The 26714-nt window shown below is 39.1% G+C and overlaps 1 protein-coding gene across 1 annotated transcript in view; it reads right to left on the bottom strand.

The window, feature by feature from the left end:
• Positions 1-26714, bottom strand: part of MYO1D (myosin ID) — a 449506-nt gene that overhangs the window by 129015 nt on the left and 293777 nt on the right. The window contains exon 20 of the mRNA XM_006890918.1: positions 21824-21937. Within this exon, the coding sequence (XP_006890980.1) occupies positions 21824-21937 (114 nt within the window). The remainder of the gene's footprint in view (positions 1-21823; positions 21938-26714) is intronic.

The raw sequence follows: 26714 nt of genomic DNA, 5'->3' as shown, positions 1-26714 counted from the left end.
CTGTGGCTTCCCTTTTTAACCTGTTGGAGAAGTTTTTGGATGTGCATAGGGATTTGATTCTTAGAAGGTCCCATTCATCTATTTTATCTTCTCCTGGTTGTAGATAGGATATTGAAATTTATAACATGTTGTTGTTGTTGTATGCCATTGAATCAGAACTGACTCACAGCTGTTCCACCAGTGAGTTTTCAGATGCTATAAATCTCACGGGAGGAGATTGCCTATTTTCTTCCCACGGGACAGCTGGTGGTCTCAAACGACAAGCTTTGGGTTGGCAGCTAACTCCTTACCACAGCCACCAGAGCACCAAATTGTTTGATTCACACGTAAAACAATTTACACACAGAACCAATGAAATGTACCTGGAACATAGTAAATATTTTTTAAAAAAATGTTAGTTATAATTAAGAGTAAATCTGGAACCTTTTTCGGTCTTTTTCCTCTATTTGGGTGCTGCTGTGCACACTGAGATGATTCCAGGAGCCTCCGAGGTGGTATGTACTTCAGCGGTCTCTTCATTTCAGTCTATACTTTGTCACATCATCAGTATTTGCATTCTAAAACAGAAACCTGGTTATGCACCCTAAAATCTACAGTTCTGCACTGCCAAATGTAATGAATCACTCAGAAGCCTTTGAAAAAAGCTGTAAGTGCCTTGTGCCGAAAACTGGACAAGTGTTTGCATATACTTGTAAATTCCTGATACCACTGGTTGTTTGAGAAGCCACTGGCACGCCTCTCTGTGCCCCTTCATAGTGCTTGGTTTAAATGCTTACATAGTGCATTGCAATGAATTCCGGATGCATTTCTCTTCACCACTAAACAATAACCAGAGGCTGTGCCTTTCTCATCTTTACTTCCCAAGTACATTTGTTGTTGTTGGTAGGTGTCATCAAGTTAACTTCAACTCACAGTAACCCTGTGAACAACAGACCTGAACTCTGCCCTATCCTGGGCTGTCCTCACCATCTTGGACATACTTGAGCCCACTGTTAACAGTCTCTACGTCAATCCATTTCATTGATGGTCTTCTGTGTACTTGATGAATAGGAGATGAACAAAATTTATCACATATTTGGAAGACACTGAATTCAAAGGGCACTTTCTGATGGCTTCCAATGTACTTCTGTCCAAGTCAGATCCTTAATTAGAACCTTAAAAGCCTTCTGCTTATCCACTCTACCTGTCTCTTCCCTGTTTTCACTTTCCGAGATGGCCACATTTCATCTTATGATTCCAGCTACATATGTGATGGCTTCTGAACATATGTTTTCATCTCAGATTGTCCTCCAGAAAGTCAAACAACTACTTGGGCCTCTCAATTTCTACATTTCTCACATGTTTCAAGAGAAACTAATTTTTTTTTTTAGAAACTCATTTTTAAGACTGAGCTGATTTCCATGTTCTCCAGTCCTATTCCTGCCTATTTTCTTACATTTCCAATCCTGGTGAATGTCATGTACTGAATTGTGTCCCTCCAAAATATGTGTCACCTTGACTGGGCTGTGATTCTCGTATTTGGATGTAAAGTGGCAGTTATGCAATGATGTAATCACTGCATGATGAGGTCTGATGTGCTCAGCTCTGATCTAAGAGGATTAGAGATTCAGCATCTTCATCATGTCACAGTACTTGGGATGTGGCTTGCAGTACCTGTTTTTATTGTACAAGTGAAAAAATGGAGAGAAAAGCAGAGAGGAAGGAATCTCAATACCATCAAGAAAAAAGAGCCAGGAGCAGAGTGTGATCTTTGGATTCAGGTCTCAGCATTGAGAAACTCCTTGAGGAGAAGGTCAGGGTAAGGTCAAGATATTAGGGGATCTCTAAGGAATGTTGGGCCCACAGACACTGAAATGAGACAAGATCTTCCTCCAGAGCTGACAGTGATAGAAAGCCTTCTCCTAGAATCAGCACCTGGAACTCAACTTCTAACCTCCTAAATTGTGAAACAATGGGTTTCTGTTTATTACAAGCCATCCATGTGTGTAGTATTTATGATACAGCTGCGCTAGATAACACAAAACAATGCATAAGCCGCAGCACCATCTACCCAGTCATTCAAGAAATAAACTTTGCCTCATCCTAGACTCTTCTTTCTCTTCTATGCCCACAGCCTCATGTGTCTATCACCTGGACATCTCTTGAACATAAGCCCCCTTTCCTCATCTTTACTGTCCATGATTGAGTCATTTAGTAAAGGGATTATTGTAGCAGTCTTAACTCCCTGTCCCTAACCTTGATCCCCCACATAACGCATTCATTAACACCCATTTACTGAACACCTGCTATATGGGATGATAACTCACAGACCACCTCTCACAGAAGCCAATGTTCTAACAGGGAAAGAGGGGAGTTGGACATGCACATAGAATGCTCCTTGGCATGAGAATGGCAAGACTGTCTCACATACTTTGGACATGTTATAAAGATTGTTCTCCAATCCGTGGAGAAAGACATTATGTCTGGCAAAGTAGAGAGGTGGTGAAAAACGAGAAAGATATTCAACAAGAGGATTGATACAATGGACTCAAGTACAGCGGCGACACTGGACTGAAGCTGAGCAGCACTTATGAGAACGAGCAGGACCGAGCAGGGTTCCATTCTGTTAGATGGAGATCGCTGTGAGCCAGGCCTACTCAACAGCACCTACCAACAACAGAGGCAAGGCAACAGACAACTGCATAATGTGACAGTCTGTGAAGAAAAGAGCTAATATTAAGACATAGACAAGAGGCAGGATGGGGGTGGGGAGCTATCAGTAGAGACAATTTTGTTTGGTAACATTACAGCAGAGAGAACTAAAGGAAGTGTGTGAGAGAGAATACTGATGATATGTGGGGAGAAATACCCCAGGCAGGATGAAAAACAAAGACTGAACACTGATGATACAGTGGCCCGATCCCTTTCTCCTTCTCTGATTTGTTCTGCTGTTTTTTTTGTTTTTGTTTTTGTTTTTTTGAGGGGGTTTACTGGACATTTTACCAAGTAACAAGAATTGTATTCAGCTCTTTTTGTGCATTAGATCAGGCTTATTTCCATGATTTTATTTCAAGCATTAACAATCTACTGACGTGAGTGCTGTTGTTAAAATAGGGCATGAATTCAACAGCCACTCCTATGCTACTACATACCTAACACCTAACAGTCAGGTTTGCTGACTCCATTGGATGTGATTTCTTTTAAGTCCTTTGCCATTTATAGTGCAATGATCTTTAAATGCTATACAAGGTGCTGTTACAACTCAACATGCTTTGCAATAGGCTGTTAGATAGAAGGGCTAGGAGGGAGGAGCAGAGGGAGTCAAGATCCTGGTAAGTGAAAGGGTGTTCTATCCAAAGAAGCTGAGGCAGCAATTTCTCAACAACACTTGTCCTACTAGATGTAGCCGCTAATCCCAGCACATTGCAGAGCGGTCTCAGTTCAGGCATCATTCTAACAACATGAAATCTCTTTTATGTCTGTTCTATCGGAAAATCAGACTCTCCTATACTTCAGGAGACTCTACTATAGTAGTTTAGTGTAAAGAACATTTTTCCCCCTGAACGTCAAGTAATGAAAAAGAAACAAACTCATTAATGCATCATGCTCTTATTTAAGGAAAATCTTTCCATAGAATTGTCCTCAAACACGAAACTATGATTGCTATCTTGAAGGTTTAATTTTTCTACTTGGCTTATGAGGCTTTCTAGAAAATGCATATTATTTATGTCTTTCCCACATACAAGTGAGAAAAAAATGTTTTTTCCCTTGTGTGCCGTCAAATCAGATCCAGCTGTCACAGGAGGAGATTGTCCCTCCTCCTCCAGCAGAGCATTTCGTGGATTTGAACCACATGCCTTCAGAATTGCAGCACAGCTACTTCTTGCCACTAGGCCACAAGAGCTGCCTAAAAGTGAGAAAAATTTTAAAGTAAGAACTACATTTTGGGGAAAGTCCAACTTTTAACAAATGTTTCAAAGAACTAACTAGAAGAATGAATAAATTTGAGGAACAGAAAAGTTACATCAGTGCCTATCATCCTTGGCTACACAGCAATCACTTAATAACTTTCTTTTTTTATGTTGCAGTTACTGTGATTTGAATGCGGGTTTTAAGAAGCTGATTGTTTTCTCATTCTAACATCTATACACATTTAAAAAAATAATACTAATTATAATATACACAATGTAACTGTACTCTTCCCACTTAACTCCTTATAGTTCCATTTCTTTTTCCCCCCTGTCTCAAGCAATTATAGTTCCATTTCTATTAATTGAGGACTCCTTCCTGCCTTCTGTGCTTCAAGCTTGGGCTCTTATAACTTTCTATGGTTGGTTATTCTACACAGTGAGTGCTTCCCTGGTGTCACTGATCACGACATGTGGTTGATACTGTTGTTAGTGATACTGCGAGTATAACTCACAGCGACTTTATGAACAACAGATCTGAATCCTGTCCTTTGTGATATAATAGATTCAACAATCTGTACTATGAAGAGGATACAACATTGCTTGCAGAAAACAAAGGAACCTTAAAACACTTACTAATGAAGGTCAGAGATTATAGTCTTCAGTATAAATTATACATTAATACAGTGAAGACAACAATTCTCATAACTAGATTGATGAGCAACACCATGTTAAACAAGGAAAAGACTGAGTTCGGTATTTTCCACTTGGATCCACAATCAATGCCCATAGAAGCAGTTGTTAAGAAATCAAAGACTGGTCCATTGGGCGAATCTGCTGTAAAGGAGGACCTCTGCTAAAGAGCAAAGATGTCACTGTGGAATTCACTTTTTTCAGCTTACAACATTTAAATTTATTTTAATTACTGAGGTTCACTTCTGATCCAAGTCATGGTATTTTTCAGTTGCCTCCTATGTACGTGAAAACTGGACACAATAGGGAAGATCAAAGAACTGATGCCTTTGAATTGTGGTCCTGGAAAAAAATACTGAATACACTGGGTATTATCAAAAGGCCAAACAAATTGGCCTTGGAGAAAGTGCCACCAGGAAGCTCCTTGGCAGTGAGGATGGTGAGCCTTTGTCTCATGTACTCTATGTTATCAGGGGGGGCTCGTCCCTGGAGATGGACACCATGCTCGGTAAATGCACGTCATGGAAAAAGAGGAAGTACTTCAACAAGGAATCCAGGCAAGTGGCGACAATAGCACGGCTGTGGTTGTGAGGACAGGGCAGGACTGGGTAGGCTTTCGTCCTGCTGTACACGGGTCGCTATGATATGGAATCAACTCGGCAGCTAACAGGAGCACATATGTAAATTACCTAGCAAATGGATGGCATTAGGTACAAAGCAAGGGTTAACTTTCTATTTCTCCCGACTTCTTAAAAAAAGGAATGAATATTTTCCATAAAAGGGAGACAGTAAGTAGCAGTTTTTTGTCAGGATTTGAGCAAGAATCAAAAGGACTCCAGTGTGAACCCCGCCATTCTTTGACAGTTGTATGTCCTTCAAGTTTCTGAGCATCACAACAGTGTGCACCAGCAATGAATGCAGCTACAGTGACCACGTCAGGCACTGACTTCAGCTTGTCGGTCTCTCCCACAAGGCTTTGGAGGCTCGAGAGCAGAGACTGAGTGGAGTTTCATCACCCTGTGCCTGTCAAACACCTGACACACAGTAAGTGTTTAACCAACAAGAGTTCTACTAACACTATTGTGTAAGGGGAAGCTTAGTAGGGCCACAGGCAGTGATTCTCTCTCTTTTTTTTTCCCCAAAAGGAGAAGTCTTATTAAAGGTACATTTCTGGGTTGAGGGTACTGCTGTAAAAGGATCCTGTTTCCAGTAATCTGACCTTTGGATAAAGAAGGTGATGTATTCATTTTCTTACACTTAAGATTTTAAAAGGCTTTGTGCTTCTTCAGCAAGGTAGCTTTTGAGAGGAGTCATGAATTGGTCGTGAGTGACTGGGACTTTCAGACACTACTTGATTTCCTTTGGAAATTGAGTTTGGTACTGATGAAAGTGGACCCTGCCTCGTGTGGAAGCACTGACTTTTGACATTATAAATTGGTTTGCAGAATACTGTTTAGCATAAGCAGTGGTTTCCAATTGGTGTTACAAAAGGCTTTTACATCTGACCATGTGTCAGGAAAATAATGGAGAGAGGAACTTCTTTCACTCTCATTATAATAAGTAAGACCCAGCATAAGTTAAACATCACACCTCTCAGAAGTATTTTAAAGCATGTGGTTCACTCAAATCCAATAGTATCACTGAAACCGGGAAAAGAAAAGGATAAACAGAGTAGAAAAATGGTTTCATTGCAAAGCCATCAATGTGAGTGTGTATAATCTTGAAAACCTACACTGAAACCTTAAAATTTGTATCTTTAAAAATGTCTTACCAGATGCTCTGCCAGAGAAGGAGGAACAATTTCCTCCTGTACCAGTCAGATCTGATTTGACGGTACACTCACACAAAAAATAAAAAAAAAGAAGGAAAAAAATGTCTTTTTATATAGACATCATCCCCCTCCCTCCAAGAACAAAGGTTTACAAACCTAATCTTGCTAAGCAGCTGTCTTTGTTATTCTGTGTGTGTGTGTGTGTGTGTGTGTGTGTGTAGACCAAAACATTTGCACAGGATGCTCAAAATAATAAAGCTTTCAGGACCTTCGGAGAATTAATTAGGAAGGTAAATTTATTACCTAAGTAAATAAAGAAGACTGATGCCACTCATGGTCTGGCATCAAGGGATTATATACTCTTGCTAAAGAGGACTAATAAATACAGTTTGAAGGCTGGAAGGAGAGGTGGGAGAGGGGAGAAGGCCAGGGAACACCAGTTCAGGCAGGGCCAGACGTCAGCTGACAGCCTCCATTGAGATTACCATGGAAACACCTTCCCTTGGGATGCTGCCATGATGGTAGGGTGCTTTAGAAATGGTGATGGTGAGCTGAGCTGGCAGGCGGATGGATTTCAGTAAGACTCACCCTTGTACATATTACAAGGGCAATCCATCTTCCAAATGAAAAGATATCTTTCCAGTGAGTCACGTCAAATAGAGTAATAAAGCATGAAGCCTGGCATAATTACAATCCATTTACCTCTACCAAACAGCCACATCCGTTCAGATAATTGTCTCTTTTCTCTCTCCCGTACTTGCTTCGCATTCTCCACAGAACTAAAAGAGGTATTTGTGTAATTAATTGGCTGCTTCCTCAGCCATCCAGCAAATACTGATAAAAAGGGGCTATATCGAACAACGTTAATGGGCAGATTCAGATCTTCTTCAAACAAACCCATCAAACAAAATGAACACAACTTACCAACAAGAGAAGGGAAAGGGAATTCCAGCTTGAGGTCAGGTTACGTGAGACACTTTTTGCGGTCTCACTGGAAACCAGTGAACAGATTTTGTGTTTACGCAAATTAAATTCAACCTTGGCAGTCTGCTCCCTGGGCACTGGCGCTGGTGAACCAACGTCCACAGGAAGCTGAATGGCAGACGTGCATTCATTCTAGCAACATGATTCAGCCACAGGATGCAACTTTCCCACCAGCTAACAGTAATCTCTAGGATGATTCTCACAGCTGAAGAGCATATGATCAATGTTTTAGACACAATATTACTAGTTTTCTATAGGATTATTTGTATGGATGCATCATAAATAAAGATTTATTGTAACATAAAGATGGTGTATTTTTGTGCTCTGCCAGTTGAGAAGGTGTAAAAGAAGTGGCAGCCCAGTAACAACGATATACGAACACCTCGATCTTCTCCAGTAAGAGCAACCAGGGCGTCCTGGAGAAATGGCTGGACCTAGGACTCGGGCAGAAAATAAACAGATGAACCTGGAGCATATTGTAGTGCCAGAAAGTAAGAAAATGCTCAAAACACAATCCTAAACCTCAAAAATTCAACAACCCTACATTGATGGGATATGTCAAGGAAAGATAGCAGTCCAGAGAAAAAGCTTCCAATGGCCAAAGTCTGAACAATTTGTGCAACAAAATGAATGTAAACAACCATGACATGTACTGATTTGTTGGGTGCTACAGAGTCACCTTATCTTATGCTCAAGCCCATTTTTGCAGTCACTGTGTCTAACCATCTTGTTGAGAATCTTCCTCTCTTTTACTGACTTTCTACCTTTCCCAGTATGATGTCTTTTCTCCAAGACTGGCCATTCTTGACAACATGTCCAAAGCATATGATGTGAAATCTCACTATCCTTCTCTGTGTGTGTGTGTGTGTGTGTGTGTGTGTGTGTGTATTTAAAAACCCCTAGAAATCAAGAAATGAAAAAAATCAACACTGCTGAACAGTGGACAAGAGATTAAAATATACATTTCAAAAATGGTATCCAAATATCCAATAAATACATGAGAAGGAGCTCAACCTTACTAGGAATTGGGGAAATGAAAAGAAAAATCACAATGCGCAACCACCTAAATGTATTTTTTTTGCCCTTTTAAATTGTGGTTTTAATGAAAGTTTATAGAAAAGTTGGATTTTCATTTATTCATTATTGCACATTTTCCTCCCTAAGCTCCCCCAGTTCACTTAAAAAAAATTCATTGTTGCATAATTTCTTCCCTCCCCCATTCTTATCATACAGATAATGCCTAATCATATAATCACTTTAAACAGTTTTTCCCCCTTCATCTGGTCTAATGCAGTGTTCATTTAGCTCTTTTCATAGTTCCCCCGAACCACCATGTCCGTCCTGTTTTATAACAGTGGTGTTATGCAGTATTTGTCCTTTTGTGACTGAGATATTTCACTCAGCATAATGTCCTCCAGGGTCACCCATGTTGGGTAATATTTTATTAGTTCCTTGTCTTTCATTGCTGTGTAGTATTCGATTGGGTGAATATACCATAGGTTTTTCCTATTCGTTCATTTGTTAAGGGATACTTGGGTTGCTCATATCTCTATACCTAAGTTTAAAACACCTTGAGTACCTAGTGTTAAAAAAAAATGGTGAGAACGTACACTAGTACAACTATATTGAAAAGTTATTTGGCATTCTCTACAAAAAGTGAATACCAGCTTTATTCTTGGGTATTTGCCAAAAGAGAGTATAAGCACATAGATGTCAAAAGACATAAGAATGCTGGATATCCCAAATTTCAATCAACAGCTGAAAGGATAAAGAGACTGTGGTATATTCATATAATAAACCGTTATATGTTGTTGTTGTTATGTGCCATCGAGTCACTTGCACAAACTCATAGTGACCCTATGTACAGCAGCTCTGAACCACGCTTAATCCTGTGCCAACTGTATCATCTCTGACACATCTGCCCCCATCGCCTCAGCAACTGAATCAATCCATCTCAAGGGTCTTCCTCTCTTGCTCTGTCCTTCCACCCTCCCAAGTATGCCACTGACTGGCCCCTCTTTGCAACGTATCCAAAGTATGTCAGACAAAGCTTTAGAATCCTTGCTTCCAAGGAGTAGCCAGCCTGGTTTCACCCTGACTAGGATGAATCTGTTTGTTTTCCTAGCAGCCCGTGGTATATTCAATACTGTTCTCCAGCACCACAGCTCAAAGGCATCAATTCTCCTTCTATCATTCCTCATGAGTGTAAATGATTTATTTGCCTTCCACATACCTCCCATCTTATGAAATAACACACTGTTGGGAAAAGCCATACAAAAAACCACAGTGCCTGATTTAACTTATATTCAGTTCAAAGTGAAAAAAACTAGTTATACTTTTGCAAATGGTAAGAGGGTACAGATTGAGAGGGAACATCATAGGGGCTGTGGGAGCCCTATTAATGCTGTTTCTTAACATTAAGCAACAATTACAGAGATGTATTCACTCTGTGATAATATAGCAAGATATACGCTTAGGAATTATGCTCCTGAATACATACAGATTATATTTAAGTAAAAATTAAAATATTTACCTAGATGTGAAAAGAAGTATTCCCCTACTCTTATGGTATAGGACATGTCATGTGTGAATACTATATTCCACCAGGGAAATGTTCTCAGTTTTATTTAATTGCCACAAGTGTCATGGAAAAGCTTGAGAATCTCTGTTCTAATGGAATATTGTCTCCAGGCAAGTTCTAGTTCAGACAGGGATTGACAAAGAGAAATAGGGTAAAGATGATTTTATTGACACAGGCATTAATGATACTGCTTGGACTGTTCCGCTTGAAAGATCATAAGGGTGGATAATGAGGCAGCAGGAAAGAAGAGGAAGAAATTTCTAAGATACAGACTGAAAAACAACTATCTCAGTGTTTGGTTTTCTCTTTTGCTTTAACGCTAATTCTCTTAAATTTTGTTACTAGTTTTGCAATCAATGAGCCTTGCTTTTAAATTTACAGGAGCAGGCCAGACCAACAAAAGATAATAATCTTTGCTTTTTATATTTAAAAATAATTTAGGGACAATGGCAGTGCAGCAGAATGTTGGCTGCAGGATAATAGCTTTGTGTGACATAAAAGATTATTTCAAGCAATAAATAAAGTTTATAGCCTTTTCCCTTCACAAATTCTTCATGCAGCCTCAACTATTTCTTTCTGGTAAACACTATGCCATTAGTCACACATCATCACCACCACCATCACCACCACCACCACCACCACCACCACCAGTTCACTGCCTTTGGGTAGGAACTGACTCATAGCTAATCTTCTATTGAGTTTCCAAGGCTGTAAAGCACACGAAAGAATGCCCATCTTTTTACTGTGGAGCCAGTTGTGGATATGAGTCTCCAGAGAGGTGAAGTCTTGGGTTAGCAGCAAAACTCCCTGCGGACTGTGCTACCAGGGCTCCCTAATGCTGTTAGCAGAAGGTAGACAGATTGACTTGTATCCCTCAATACAGTGAAGTTCTAACCACTGGTCCCTGTGAATGTGGCCTTGTTTGGAAATAAAATCTTAGCTTTTCTATCAGTTCACATGAGGGTATAATGGAGTAGCTTGATTCTAATCTCTTATATATAGTGTTTCATAAAAGAAAACAGACATGTTACATGAAAGTAAGAATGACGATGCAGGCTGACCGAGATGCAAGCCAAGGAATGCCAAGAGTTGCTGGGAGCCACCAGGAGCTGGTGAGAGGCACAGAACACCTGGAGACCTCAGCGGGGGCCAAAAAAGCCAATACTCACTCTTAGATGGTGAGATAATGAGTCTATTATTGAAAACCACCTCCTTTTGGTATTTTGTGATGGAAGCCCTAGCACACTAAGATAGGTCCAAAGTGCATGAGCACTTATGGTCCTGGAAAAAAAGACAGTGAAGACTGATAAAAGCTTAAGGGGCTGGAAAGACTAAAAGATTATATAATCAAGTAAAAATGTGGTAGTTAAAGGAATTAGTGTCGAATAGTCATTTAAGAAATTAACTTCTACTGTTTGTATCACTCAGGGACTCCTAGTAAATATCTGTCATTGCTGGTTTATCCATAAAGCTGGTTCCAACTCATTATGACCTTATATACAGTAGACAAAGCCATACACCAGCTTCACAAGACTTGTTATGCTTGCATCCACAGCTGCAGACATTGTAACAGATGGGGAAAAAGTTATTTACATTAAAAAAATTAAAATTAACCTTACATGAGTTCTATTCCTAAAATAATAAAACATAATAGACCATGGTAACAAAAACACTCCATGCTACCTGGCTTTATATACTAGTCTGACACGACATAACATGCTACTTTCCCACAGCAAACATGCAGGAATATTAGATAAAATAGAAAATTAAAAAGTATTTAAATGTACAGCTGACTGACATTGACTAAGGATAAAGAATTTTAGGTGCAAAGAAGAAAACAAGTTAAAAATGGCTTTATTAATAATAACTAGAAACTGGAAACAACACAAATGCCCACCCACAGAGGACCTGAGAAACTGTGGCATTTTAACACTGAGTATTTTACAGCAATGAGAGTCAACACACTGTAAGTGTTGTATAAGTGTCCAGCATAACCAACTCTCACCGATATAATGTTAAGTGAAAGATACAAGAGCCAGATACAAGAGATTATGCACTGCATATTTTCATTTACATGAAGTTCAAACCCAGCCATATCAAACTGGTAGCGATAATGTACAAAAGCACCTATTTCTATATGTTTGAAGCACAGAGCGTGTGTGAATGTGGGGAACCGTTTTGATGATAAGTTCTACTACTGATTTTCAAACTGAGCTCTGAAGCTTTGTGGAGGCAGCCGGATACAGTTAGTGAATTCTCATGGTGCTTCAACCAGAGGGATTCTATTAAAAAAGCCATTTTATGTATTGGGTGTCTATACAGTATTTCGCTCAAACTGGAGAGGGTTTTAAAAATTTATCTAATTAGTTTCATTTACATTTTACTTCATTCATAGATACGGTAGGGTTTTCGGCCCCCTTACAATCATCTTACTAATAACTACCTTTGTGAAAGTGTGTAAAGCAACTACTTCATGCCTCATGTCCTACTGTGCTTCCCTTTAGATAACCACTTTCTGATTTGCCCATCCCTATCAAACCTGAAACCTGAGAGAACAAAGCAGGCTTTTTTTACTGAAGAGTTGCCTGCTCCTTTTGGCAACTTCGAGCACCTGCGTAAACTGGAGTTTTTAAAATGTTTGAGAATACTCAACTAGGTCAACTGGTAGACTTCACTTCCCTCTAGAATCAAACCACAAAACATGTAGAAATGGAGCGGGGACACAGAATGCTCAAAAAGAAATGCAGCCTGAAGAACTGCAGTCACATTAAAGTGAATGAGCTTCCTCCTGCCTGTAATCCCCACGAGGCGTCTTATAGATGGCATCATCTTAGTGAGTCAGAGAGAACTCCTAGTCTTTCTCATGTCCACATTCACTCTCTCTGCAATCCTCTATCTCAGTAAATGGCAACTACCCTTGCAAGTGTTGAGATTAAAGACTCTGGAAATCATTCCTAACTCTTTTAAACGCTATATCCAGCTCAGGCACTGGAAATCATACTGGCATTACCTTCCAAGTATGTCCAGAATCTAACCACTCCCATCACCTCTGCTGCCATGTTGATCAAAGGGAACATCACTCATTGCCTGAATGATGTAGAAGCCTCCCAAATGGTCTCAATGCTTTTATTGTTGTTCCCCATCACCCTCAGTCTTATCACAACAAGCAGCTGAAAGATTCTATTAAAACTAAGTTAGATCATGCTATCCCTCTGATGCAAATTTTCCAGTGGCTTTCCATCTTAGAATAAGAGCCCATATTTTTAAAATGACTTGTAAAGTCCTAGGTGGTTTGATCTTATTTCACTACCTGTTACTTCCTTCCCTGTCCCCATCTCAAATCATATTCTTCTTCAGGACACCAGGTGTGCCCACGCTTTTGTGTCTTTACTTTTCCTTCTGCCTAAAATACTTTCCACCAAGTAAACACATGGGTCATCTTTACCTCATTCAAGTCTTTGCTTAAGTGTCAATTTATCAGTAAACCTGATGATACTATTTAAAATAAGAAAAAAAATCCTTATACTTTCTGTCCCTTTTTTCTATTTCTTACAAGGAAGCTTTAGGAAGTAGTGTAAAGAACACATCTCCAAATTTTCTTGCCTTGAGCACTTATAGGCCCATATCCATTAGGGAGCTCTGGCGGCTTAGTGGTAAGGAGTTGTATGCAATTAGAATTCATTAGCTGCTTTCTAAGAGAAAAGATGGACAAGTTTTTCCGTGAGATTTACTGCCTCTGAAAACCCATTTGAGGGTCAACTTTGAGTTGATTCTGACCTGATGCTACACAACAATAACAACATATCCATTAATCACAGGGAGCTCTGGTGGCCAAGTGGTAAGAAGTTGCAATGCTAACTTCAAGGCACATTGTTTGCACCCACCAGCTGCTCTGTGGGAGAAACATGAGCAATCTTCTCCTGTGTGATTGACGGTCTCTGAGAAATGGTTAGAGGGTCAGCCATGAGTCGGTTCTGACTTAACAGCACACAACAACAATCCCTTAGTCACTGGGTGGCTGAGGTTAGGGAACACTTCCAGGTCTCTATGTGTGAGGAATGTGTAGGTGCTGCAGACTTCTGACAGAGAAGGTGGCTATTGCAAGTAAGGATGTTATATAAAAAGATGGTAACAGCACAATAGCAAAGAGATGGAAACAACCCAAGGCCCATCAACAAATGAATGGGTGGAAAAACTATGGTACATCCACACAATGAATTACTACACAGCACTGAAAAACAATAGTAACACATTACACAACATAAGGGAGCCTTGAGGACCTTATGCTAAGTGAAATATCTCAGTCACAAAAGGATAAATACTGTATAACACCACTGTTATAGAACAGGGCAGACATTGGGGGTTTGGGGAGGGAACAGGGAAGGAGTAGATAAATAATGAACACTCTTTTAGAACAGATGAAAGGAATAAATGCTTGGAAGGAATGTATGATTATGCATTATATGAATGAAAACAATTTGGAACAAGGAATACATTGTGGGGTGGGCTGGAGGAGGGGGAGGAGGGAGAAAATGTGCAACAATGAATAAATAAAAGAGAGAAGGTAGGGGGAAGAGGCCATCATACCATGAGTGTCTTTAAGTAAAATCAGGAAGGAAAGTTACCGGAAAACCCACTGAGTTGCGCAATAATTTTGTGAGATGTGTCTTTTGTTTTTATATACTAAATGGTGTAAAATAGTTATTTAGAATATTTCATCACTTAAAAAAAAGTAATGGACTTTAAGGAAATAGAAATAGGCCACCGATAGCATTTGGGACAGCATGTACCCATACCACTGACATAATGGTTAAACATTGCTAAGTTTAAAGTATTATGTAATATTACTAACATTAATGGTGAAGATGATGATGAAGGGAAATAGTCTATAAATAAACCAGTCAACATGAAAAAGGAAGGTAATTTTGCAGAATAAGTTGAGTCTAATCAGTTGTTTAACTATTTATTGAATTTATATCATGTCCAATTTAGCAGAAAGCAAGGAAAAGAAATAAAAGGCATACCAAAAAATCATTTTTTGTTTGGCTACACTTCACTGGACTTTGACAAAACATGATTTTCTTTCCTCATCTTCTTTCATTTCCTATTAGATTTCAGGATTATTAAGCTTAAACCATGATTGATATATATGATTACAAGCTTTTGTTAAGAAGACTATCTACAATCAAGAATAATCTACAATATAATTTTCTACATAGCTACGATCCATTAGCCTTTTAATAAAAAGGGAAAATGCTGTGTGTATGTGTATGTGCATGTGCAACGGGGTGGAGACAAGTCTGAACTCCATCATCAGAGTAATAAGCCTGCCATGATGCTCTACATTATTCATTATAGCTCAGAATAATCTATCTTGTTGGTATCTTACCAGCAGCCCACCCACAGCCATTAAGATGATTCTGATTCATAGTGACCCTATACGACCCTCTGGTGCTACCAAGGCTTTAAGTGTTGATGGAAGCAGTCAGCCACATATTTCTCCTATGAAGTAGCTAGTGGATTCAAACCACTGACCTAGGTAGCTTAACAGTGGAGCATTTTAACGACTGTGCCATATGGGTCCTCCTTTTCTACCAATAGGACAATTGATTTAACAAAAATAAAACTACAAAGTAACATCAACATTTCCATCTTCTTTTGTAGAGACAAAAGAGTTTAAAATAATCTCTAAATAATATTACTCATAGTTCCCAGCACTGGAAAAGCACAGATCTCTCTCATTAAGAACAAAGGCAGACAGAGAAAAAAAATCACCTGACACATGAAAAGATCCAGTAGTCAGGAAAGGCCTTCTTGAAGAATCAGAACAGATACATCCTCTCTTCACTTACTGGTAACATTTCACATATATGACAACAGTGAAAAACAAATTTATTATCCAAATGTTTTGTTGTTGTTATGTGTCATCAAGTCGCCTGCGACTCATAGCAAGCCTATGCACAATAGATCTCTATCCTGGGCCAATCTCACTGCCTCTGACTCACTTACCCTCTTTACCCCAGTTACTGTGTCAATCTATCTCATTCAGGGTCTTCTTTTTTTTTGTTATCCCTCCAATCTTCCAAGCATGATGTCATTTTCCAAGGGCTGGTTCCTCCTGGCAATATGTCCAAAGTATGTGAGAATGAGCCTGAAAATCCTTACCTCCATGGAATAGCTTGACTTCACCGTCCCCAGGATAGATCTGTTAATTCTCTTGGCAGTCCAAGGATGTTCAATACTCTTTTCCAGCACCACAACTCAAAGGCATCAATTCTTCTTCTGTCCTCTTTCATCATTGTCCAGCTCTTTGGTACATAACAGGTAATTGAAAAGACCATGGCCTCTATCAGGCACATCTTAGTCTCTAGACTGACATAATTGCTCTTTAGCACTCTGGAGAGGTCCCGGATAACACATTTTCCTAATGTAATTTGTCTTTTGATGTCCTGACTGCTGGTAACAAGAGTGTTGATTGTAGAACCAAGCAAGCTTAAATTGCTAACAATCTCAATCTGTTCTCTATCATGATGCTGTCACTTGGTGCAATGATGATAATCTTTGTTATCTTGCTATTGAAATTCAATCTATATTGCGGACTACAGTCCTTGACCATCTGCAGCAAACGCTTCAGGCTCTCCTCAGTCTCAGCAAACAAGGTTGTGCCATCAGCATAACACAGGTTGTTGATGAGTATTCCTCCAATCCTGATGTCCCATTCCTCCTCACAAAGTCCAGCCTCCTGAATGATCTGTTCCGCATTTAGATTGAAAAGGTATGGAGACAGTACACGCCCCTGATGCACTTCTTTCCTGATTTTGAACCATACAGTGTTTCTTTGCTCTGTTCTGAAGATTGTTTCCTGGTTCAGTCATAGGTTTCACTTGAGCACAATCAGGTGTTCTGGGAGCCAGACAATGAAACACAGATAGACATTCTTTTAGTGCTTTCTGTCAATATCTATCTTGACATTTGCAATGGTACCTCCAGTGCCATGGCCTCTTTCAAACTCAGCTTGTATTTCTGGTAGTTATCTGTGAATGTACTTTCCCTATCATTTTTGGATGATCTTCAGCAGGATTTTGTTTGTGTGTGTGGTATTAGTGCTACTGTTTGATAATTTCCACACTGTCTGTCGGGTCACCTTTTTTTGGAATGAGAATAAATAGGGATCTCTTCCAGGCAGTTGGTCAGGTAGTTGTACTCCAGATTTCTTGGCACAGCCTGGTGACCATGTCCAGGGCTCTTATGTTTGTTGAACTATGTCAAATCCTATTCCATCAATTCCTGGGTCCTTGTATTTTGCCAATTCCTCCAGAGCATCTTTCATCACCATTGCCTCTTGGTTGTATGCTGATTCATGAAATTCTTCTGTGTGAGACAATTCTTTTTGAATTGACTCTGTGTATGCCTTCCATCTTCTTTTGGTATTTCCCATTTTTGATATTCTGCCCATAGCATCTTCAAGTATTGCAATTTGCAGCTTGAATCTGTTCTTCAGTTTCTTCAGCTTAAGAAATGCTGTGAAAGTTTAGCTCTTTTGATTTTTAGACTCCAGATCTTTGCATATTTCATTATAATACTTTGTTCTGTCTTCCTGAGCTGCCCTTCGAAATCTTCTGTTCAGCTCCTTAACTTTCTAGGTTTCCCCCTTTGCTTTGGCTTTTCAGTGCTCTACTGCCATATTCAGAGTTTGTTCTGATGTCCATCTCGGTCTTCTCTTCCTCCGTTGTCTTTGTAATGACATTTTTCATTCTTCATGGACAAAATTCTTAATATCCTCTCACGGCTCCTCATTAGTGTCCAAAGGCTTCAAAGTTGTTCCTGAGTTGGTTTTTTTTATTCAGGTGGGATATATTCAAGGTCAAATTTTGGTTTGTGTGGATTTCATTTTCTTTAGCTTTAGTTTGAACTTGCACATGAGTAGTTGATGGTCTGTTCCACAATCAGCACTGTGCTCTCATGCTATATGTTTGGCATTAATGAGTGCTGGGGTACTAAGTGAAGGTAACACTGGTTGTGAAGGTTACTGTTATATGACAACTTGGTTTGGGCCATGAATCTCAAGAATTTGGTAGTTACAGAATGAGGCAGTCATCCTCTTTTTTGTGAATGGATGCAATCATGCTAATTTTTTTTTTATAATGCTGATTATTTTGCATATGGACTTGGTCTTTGGAAATGAACCATGTAGATAAGAGAGGAGACGATGTAGTCACTTGTGAAGCAGCAGATCCCATAAAGCAGAAGAAAACAACATTATATTTAATTCAAAAAGAAACCCACAAAATAATATATAATAAAAACCATAAAAGAAATAATTGCAGAATTTCAAAATCCTATAAAGTTAGTTTTTACAAAAGATCAGAGATTATCTATAAGGAACCCTATGTGTGTAAACAGAAATCTACTGGTGGAAAGAACTGGATGGAGCGTGCAAATTCTATAATTTAAAAAGCAGTAAAGTTTTCATAAAGTATCATATTTCATTTTCTCCTGATTCTATTTCTCATTAAAAACAAGACTTATCCAGATAGGCAACGAGATGGTTAAACTGTTGCTATATGCAGATGACATGATAGTGTACACAGAAAACCCCAAGGACTCAACAAAAATACTGGTAATGCTAGCAGACCAATTTAGTAGAGTGGCAGGCTACAAGATCAATATATAAAAGTCAGTGGAATTCCTCTACTGTAACAAAGAAAACACAGATAAGGAAACTAAGAAAGCAATACCATTTACAACAGCCAACCACAAATTGAGATACTTAGGAAAAAACTTAACTGTTCTTAAGCGGCATCATAGTTGAGCATGACTCAGCTAACCTATGAACAAAAGACCTGAACCTGTTCTATAACTATTGTCATTTCTCTAAGTTTCAAGAGGCATGTTGTTTGGGAGGTGGATGCCACTCCGCTTCCAAGCCTGTCTCAATCTGAGAGCTCCACCAAACACTGTCCACTATGGGTGACCATTATGACATTTGACACACCAGTGGCACAGTGTTCAGTATCACCACAACCTCAAGTTACCTCAGTACAGCAAATTGACAGACCAGTGCTGTACCACTTAGAAGAATGTTCATACAAACACAATTAACATGAGGACCCAACCCACTTTTAAAAACCCAGACTGGAACATCAGGCCCTGATTGGCTCTTAACAAGAGGCTTCTAGTCCACAGCTCATTGTAAGCTAAATCCAGCAAATCCAAACAGCTCACATATGAGCCTCAAAAGTCACCTAGAGATACAAAAGATCTTTATAAAGAAAACTACAAGACACTTCTGAGGGAAATAATAAAGCACCTACATAAATGGAAAAATGTCCCCTGTTCATGGAAAGGAAGACTCAGTATAGTGAAAATAACTATCCAATCAAAAGCAATCTACATGTTTAACAAAGTCCCAATACAAACACCAAATTGATTTTTCAAAGAGATAGAAAAGGCGGTTGACAATTTTATTTGGAAAGGAAAGAAACCTCAACCAAGCAAAGCACTTTTGAAAAACAAGAATGAGATGGGAGGCATAGAATTCCTTGTTCTACTACATAGTTGTATTAACCAAAGCAGCATGGTACTGGTACAATGACAGGCACACAGAACAAAGGATTAGAATTGAGAATCCAGAAATTAATCCATCTCTCTATGGTCAACTGATATTCAACAAGGAAACAAAACCTATCAAATGGGAAAATGACAACCTCTTCAATATATGGTATTGATAAAACTGGACTACTACCTGCAGAAGAAAGCTGAATCAGGATATAAACACTTTTCACCATGCACAAAATCAACTCAAGGTTGATCAGAGTTCTAGGAGTAAAGCTTACAACTATAAAGATCATAAGAGACAAAGTAGGACCAAACTTAGAAGGCTTAGTCAACGGTATAAAAAGGCTGACAAATAGAGACAGAAATACACAATCAGGAGAGGATAAAATTGATATATGGGACCTTCTAAAGATTAAACCCTATGCATGAAAACCTTTTTCTAACAGGGTGAAAAGAAAACCTACTGACTGGGAAAAAAAATTGGCAATACCATTTCAGACAAGGGTCTCATAACAAAAATGTTTAGAATCCTACAGGGCCTCCACAAGAAAAAGACTGATAACCTAATTACACAATGGGCAAAAAAGATGGATTGACAGGAAGGCATTTGGATGGCCAACAGAAACATGAAGAAATGCTCAAAATCACTGGCAATAGGAGAGATCCAAAGCAAAACCATAAAGGAGCTACCATTTCACCCTAGTAGCAGTGGCAAAGTTTAACAGGACAGAAAGCAATAAATGTAGGAGAGGATGCAGAGAGATACACTGTGCGTGGGATTGTAAAATGGTACAACCACTCTGGAAGGCAGTTCAATGTTTCCTCAAAAAGCTGAACACAGAATTTCCATATGACCCAGCAATTCCACTGCTTAGCATATACTCAGAGAAAATTGGAATTGAGACAAAGAGATTTGTATACCAATTTTCACAGCAGCATGATTCACCATGGCAAGAACAGGGAAACAGCCCAAATGTCCAACCACAATCAAATGGATTGAGATATTGTGGTACATTCACACAACAGAATACTATGCAGCATTCAGGAGCAATGATTTAAAAAATGACAACCTAACTCAGGATGGACTGGAGAGCATTATACAGAGTGAACAAACTCAATCCCATAATACTGTATAAGACAACTTTTGCAGAAATCGAAAGATAACTAGTAAAACGTGCATGAAGATCCAAGGGGATGGAGGGTAGGAGCAGAGGGATGAGGATGTGCGCAGGGAAATCATAGGGTCACACAATTTGATGGGTGGAAGGAGGGGTGGGTATAGGAAATGGGAAAGATCCAGTGAAGATCTGGAAAGGCAGGTCAATGATGGGCATATTTCAATGTTGATTAATTTTTAAAAATACAATGAACGAGAATGATTGTATAAAACATGACATGAATGGAGAATAGTGTGAAACATAATGTATACAAACTTTGTAAGCAAACTAATATAAAATAAAAATTTATTTAAAAAATAAACAACAATAAGTTTTATCAAAATAAACAAGAAAAATTTATCAATTCCATCACATTTAAGCAGTGAGGATGGTTAGGACTAGAAAAGATCATACAGAATCTAGTATTTATTACACCTAAAAAAAAGGTCTTTGTTTATATATTAGAAATCCTGGATCCTCTTGACAGAAAAATGTATATTTGTACAAAATACACAATTTGGAGCTCCCTAAAGCTCCAAAGGGAGCCCTGGGAGCATAGTCCACAGGGAGTTGCCCTGAGAACCCAAAAGAGGCAGCTCTCTGGTGTTCGAATCCACCATTGGCTCCAAGAGAGAAGGATGAACAGTCTCCTCCCCTGCAATTTACAGTCTTGGAAAACCTGCTAGAAATTCAACCATGACTCAGTTCAGACTTGAAGGGATTGAAAACAAATGGAAGCACCAGAGTCTGTTGGTCAGTCTATCAAACCACTTCTGATCAAACTGACTCATAGCTTACCCTCCAGCAGGTTTTCAGAGGCAGTAAATCACACAGGAAGAGACTTCTGCCCATCTTTCTCTTGGGGAGCAACTCTGAACCATGTGTCTTTCGGTTGGCAGTGCAGTTCCTTACCATCAGGCCACCACAGTTCCCTAACGATCCATTGTTGTTAACTAGAGTTGAGTACAAACCATAGCAACCCTATGAACAATGGATCTAAACCCTGTCCTTTGCCATCCTTACAATCTCTGACACAGTCGAGCCCTCAGCAGCAGTTACTGTCTCAATCCATCTGATTGAGGGTCTTCCTCTTTTTTGCTGACCCTCCATTTTCCCATGCATGATGTTTCGAACCGTAATGATCCATTACCACAGTTAAACTCCTTTATTCAGAAATCAGGAGAGTACTTACGTTGTAGAGAGGGATAGTCTTCATCACCTTGTACTGTTTAGTGGGGTCCATCTTATACAGATGACGGTCGGTGACAAAAATAGCTCGGTCTTCCACCTTACTAAATCGGTTCACCTGTAAGAGAAGTAACAGAGCAATGAACATGGATGAGGCCAAGTTATCTGGAAAACATCTAGGGCAGAGGAGATGTTTGTGGAGAGTTCACGAACATCTACATGTGCAATCTACCGAATGCAATGGGGACCAAGAAAGAGTAGCAGTTTTCAGACTTGTACTTAAAAATACAAGAAGCATTTGGCGCAAGTGTTTTTGTGAAACAAAGGACACATTATTACTGTTTCTAAGGAAATATAGGGAAGACTGCGGATGTTTGCAATTACCAAGACAATTAAATTCCAACTAGACCTCATTAGGAAGTTGCATTACTATCTATCTTTATCTATACTAACGGATAAGAGTTTTCCCTTTGGGGGGGGTAGGGAAAAAAGTTTTCCCTTAATATAAAAGAATTGTTTTAATAATTTCAAAGAGTGTTGACTTGCTGACTTTAAACTGTGGATGTTTACTATGACAAAACATACTTGCTCAAATGGTTGCATGGTTTAAAAAACTGTGTTTTTTAAAACTTGCAGTAGGTGGTATATTTGGCAAATAAAGTTGATTTTACTAATGTTGTGATAATTAATCTACTGATTATAACTTCAACCTACTCGCTCTAATTATCTAATGTAAAAGGTTATGAAGAATTCCTTAAAATTGGAGCCTATCAAAATAAAAGCTATCCTCCTGGTAAAAAACAGTTATAAACAGTGACTCTAAGAAATTAACTTCAAAACCAAGTAAATTCTCATACACAACTGTATGAATCCTTTTATATGATGTTCAAGAAGAGTAGAAAGAAATCAGAACAGTGATTGCCTTTGGTGGTGGTGAGGATTACTCTAGAAAGAGCATGAGAGCACTTTTGAGGTTACAGAAATATTCTAGCTCTTGCTCAGCTGTGATCCCCATGTTGTGGTCCAAACTCACAGAAATGTACACTTCAGGTCTGTGCATTTTCCTATATGTAAATCATGCCTCAACACAAAAGCATGTGCAAAGCAAAACCATGTGAAATCTCAAATACCCATCACAGACAGTTTTTTTTTTATTTAAAAGAAATTTTTAATTTTATACTGGTTTACTTACAAAATTGGATACATTGTTTTTCACATCCTATCTTTCCCATTTTCTATAACCCCTCCACCCATCAAATTGTGCGACTCTATGATTAAGCAACCAAAATTGGATACATTGTTTTTCACATCCTATCTTTCCCATTTTCTATAACCCCTCCACCCATCAAATTGTGCAACTCTATGATTAAGCAACCCAGTTCTGCGCCCATCCTCACTCCTTGCTCCTGCCTCCCGTCCTTGTATCCTCATAACCATTTACAATAATGGCACAGTTCTTTATTGCCACATGATATCGCGAACTTTAACTTTGTCTTCCACCCAGGACTGGAAGTTCCTTGAGGACAGAGACTATACAATGCCTTACTTCCTATGTCTCGAGGTCTGCATCACAGAAAATGGCAAATGTAGCATTCACCACATCCTTGCTGCTATCATTTGTTTAGAAAGCATTTTTAATCCTTAAGTTAGGATGACTTGAGGTCTTCTCACCTGAGCCACTCAATGTTGATTACAGAAGCTGTCAGCACAGAACAGAAAGAGGTGGCTGCAGCACAATGGGGAGATTATATAACTGAAGAAAACCATTTCCCAAGTGCCAGGTGAAAGCAGAGCTGCTCAATAGCTTCTCCAATTCCCACTGCCCAGTTTGATCTTGGAAAAGCATCATCTATGCACTGAAGAAGGGGGAACTGTGGACTTCTTGCTTCTTACCTCCAAGATTGGAAGTCTCTTTATTAGCAAGATATCTCTCTAATGAAAAGCTCCTTAATATATGTTTACAAACATACCAGTTGCAGCTTTGAAAAGATTTATTCTCCAGTTATAATAGCAGGAATATATTTGTGCATTTTATTTAATCTCCTAAGGTGCCTTTTCCACGAGTTCATTTACTTCCCCTTTCAGACTAAATCCCTTCACGATCTGCCATCACTACAGGACTCTGTGCAGAGGATGTGACAAGCCAGATGGGCAGTGTGACGGGACCCAGGAAGCACAGATCTGTCCATGTATTTGGAGCACTTTGTTACTTGGTAGTAGCTGCCCTTTTGAACAATTTAGGATTTTATTGAGACAAGTTTCTGTGATCACAAATTTTTAAATGGCCTTAAACTTAGTGATTTATCCTAGAATTTTTATCGAGTTAATAAAAAAATCTATGATGGCAAAAATGAACTTGAGTAAAACAATCTGAAATATTTCTTTTTCCCCTGACATTTACAAGGTACACGTTGATCACTTTATGACGTATTAATGATATACAGAAGAGTCCTGGGCCTGCAGGGGTTAAGTGGTTGGATGCGAAAGAAAAGACTGGTGGTTTGAATCTCTCTGTTTTTTCTCAGAAGATGGGGCAATCTGATTCCCTAAAGAAACCTTACAGGGCAGTTCCACTCTGTTTTATGGGGTCTCTACGAGTCAGCATTACCTTGATGTCAACAGGTTTAATGACATAAAAAAAGGAATGGTATAACACCTTGGTTATATGAAGCTGGTAATAGACTATGGGAATGAGATAGATAAGAAACAAACAAGTGAAAACAATGTCATACATGATAGAAAATTAGACTAGGTAAGAAGACTTGGGGAGGCCAGAGTGTGTTTTAAGTGTGTGTCTCTAATAAAGTGAGCTGCTTTATCAGACAGAGAAGTTAGTCTATGCCTACATTTGCAGGTCAATTTTTTCCTAAGAAATAAAATTAAATATAGGACAGTTTATAAATAAGGAGTTTAATTTTCTCTGACTGAAATACCCCCATTTTAGATTTGAAAAATATTTCAATCCTGGAATCATTGTATTGCTGTATTTCCTATGAAAAAGAAAGCAAGACCTCACGTCCCCCCTCCCCCCAATCTTAACTAGAAGATACTTTGGGATATGGAGATCATATAGTCAAATAAACTCCTTATGGTGTCTTCACAGTTACTTGCTGTGCATCAGAGAGCTGGAAAATGACTAAGGATGATAGAAGAAGAATCAATGCCTTTGAGTCGTGGTGCTGAAGAAGAGTAGTGACTATACCATGAAGTACTAAGAGAACAAACAGGTCTGTCCTGGAGAGGGTGAAGCCAGACTTGCCTCCTTGGAGGCAAGAATTATGAAGCTCCATCTCACATACTTTGAGTATGTTGCCAGGAAGGGCCAGTCCTTGGAAAAGGAAGAACATCATCCTTGAAGGGTGGAGGGACAGCATAAGAGAGGAAGATCCTAGATGAGATGGATTGAATCAGTGATCAGGGTAATGGGAGGAGGTGTGCTGTAGACAATGAAATTGGCTCAAGATAGAGCAGGTTCAGAGCTACTGTACAAAAGGTCACTATGAGTTGCAAGTGACTCTACAGCACATAAAAGCAACAACAACAACAACAACAACAACAATGGATAAATGTTATGGATTGAATTTTCCTAAAATATGTGTCAACTTGGCTGGGCATTTATTATGTAATTGTCAGTATTATGTAATTATCCTTCATTTTGTGATCTGATTTAATTATCCTGTTGTTGTTGTTATGTGCCGTCGAGTCGCCTGCGACTCATAGCGACCCTATGTACAACAGCCCTAAACTCCGCTCTGTCCTGTGCCAATCGCACTGTCTCTGACAATCCCATCCCAATTATCCCAGTCACTGAATCAATCCACCTCATAGAGGGCCTTCCTCTCCTGCGCTGTCCGTCCAACCTCCCAAGCATGATGTCCCTCTCCAAGGACCGGTCTCTCCTCACAACATGTCCAAAGTATGTTAGACGGAGCCTCAGAATCCTAAGTGTTGTAAATCTCTGCCCCTGTGATGTTAATGAGGTAGGATTAAAGGCAATTATACTAATGAAGCAGGATGAAATCTACCTGTTTAAGTCCTATTTTGAGACAATGTCTTTTGAGATATTAAAGTGATTAAACAAATGAGCAGAAGTACAAGAAGGCTACTATCAAGAATGAAGAGCTAAGGGTGGAGCACATCCATTGGATCCTGGGTTTCAGTACTGGGGACCTCCTAGAACCAGAGGAAGACTGATGCAAGAAATATGGAGATCTCCCAGCAACACTAGGCCCACAGATGATGAAATAAGACAGAATATTCTTCCAGCGTCAAAAGAGAGAGAAGATATTCTCCTAGAGCTGACACTGAATTCAGACTTCATTCACAAACTGTGAGAAAAGAAATATCTGTTAAAGATATCCACTTGTGTTATTTCTAGATAGCACCACTAGATAACTAAGACAGTATCATGACAGAATGTTGTTCTAAATAGTGCTAGAAAGGAGTCCTGAGTGGTACAAAGGGTTAAGTGCTTGACTTATGGTGAAAGGTTGGTGGTTCGAACCCACCCAAAGGCACCTTGAAAGGCCACAGCCTGGAAAACCCTATGGAACAGTTCTCTCCACACATGGAATCCTCATGAGTTCAAACTGACTTTACAGCAACTAACAATACCACATAGTGCTGGAAATTTACTTCTCTGAGTAGGAAGGCACTTAAAATACATATCACATAGATGGACTCCAGCACACCAATAGTTTTTTTTTTTACACAAATAGTTTTGAGGATAGTTACAGGTCCAAACAATTTTTTGTTCTTTTGTAATGATATCACCATAAGTTTGAGCTGACTCAACAGCAACTAACAACAAACTATAGACAAATACATACATATATATATTTAATATATATTCATATATATTAACATATATATATTAAGACTATGTGATAGTACAT

This window comes from Elephantulus edwardii, unplaced genomic scaffold, assembly GCF_000299155.1.
Source record: "Elephantulus edwardii isolate Elephantulus edwardi_28Jun2011 unplaced genomic scaffold, EleEdw1.0 scaffold00094, whole genome shotgun sequence".
Taxonomy (NCBI): domain Eukaryota; kingdom Metazoa; phylum Chordata; class Mammalia; order Macroscelidea; family Macroscelididae; genus Elephantulus; species Elephantulus edwardii.
Note: the sequence above shows the minus strand (reverse complement) of the source record. Positions and strands in the feature narration are given on the sequence as shown.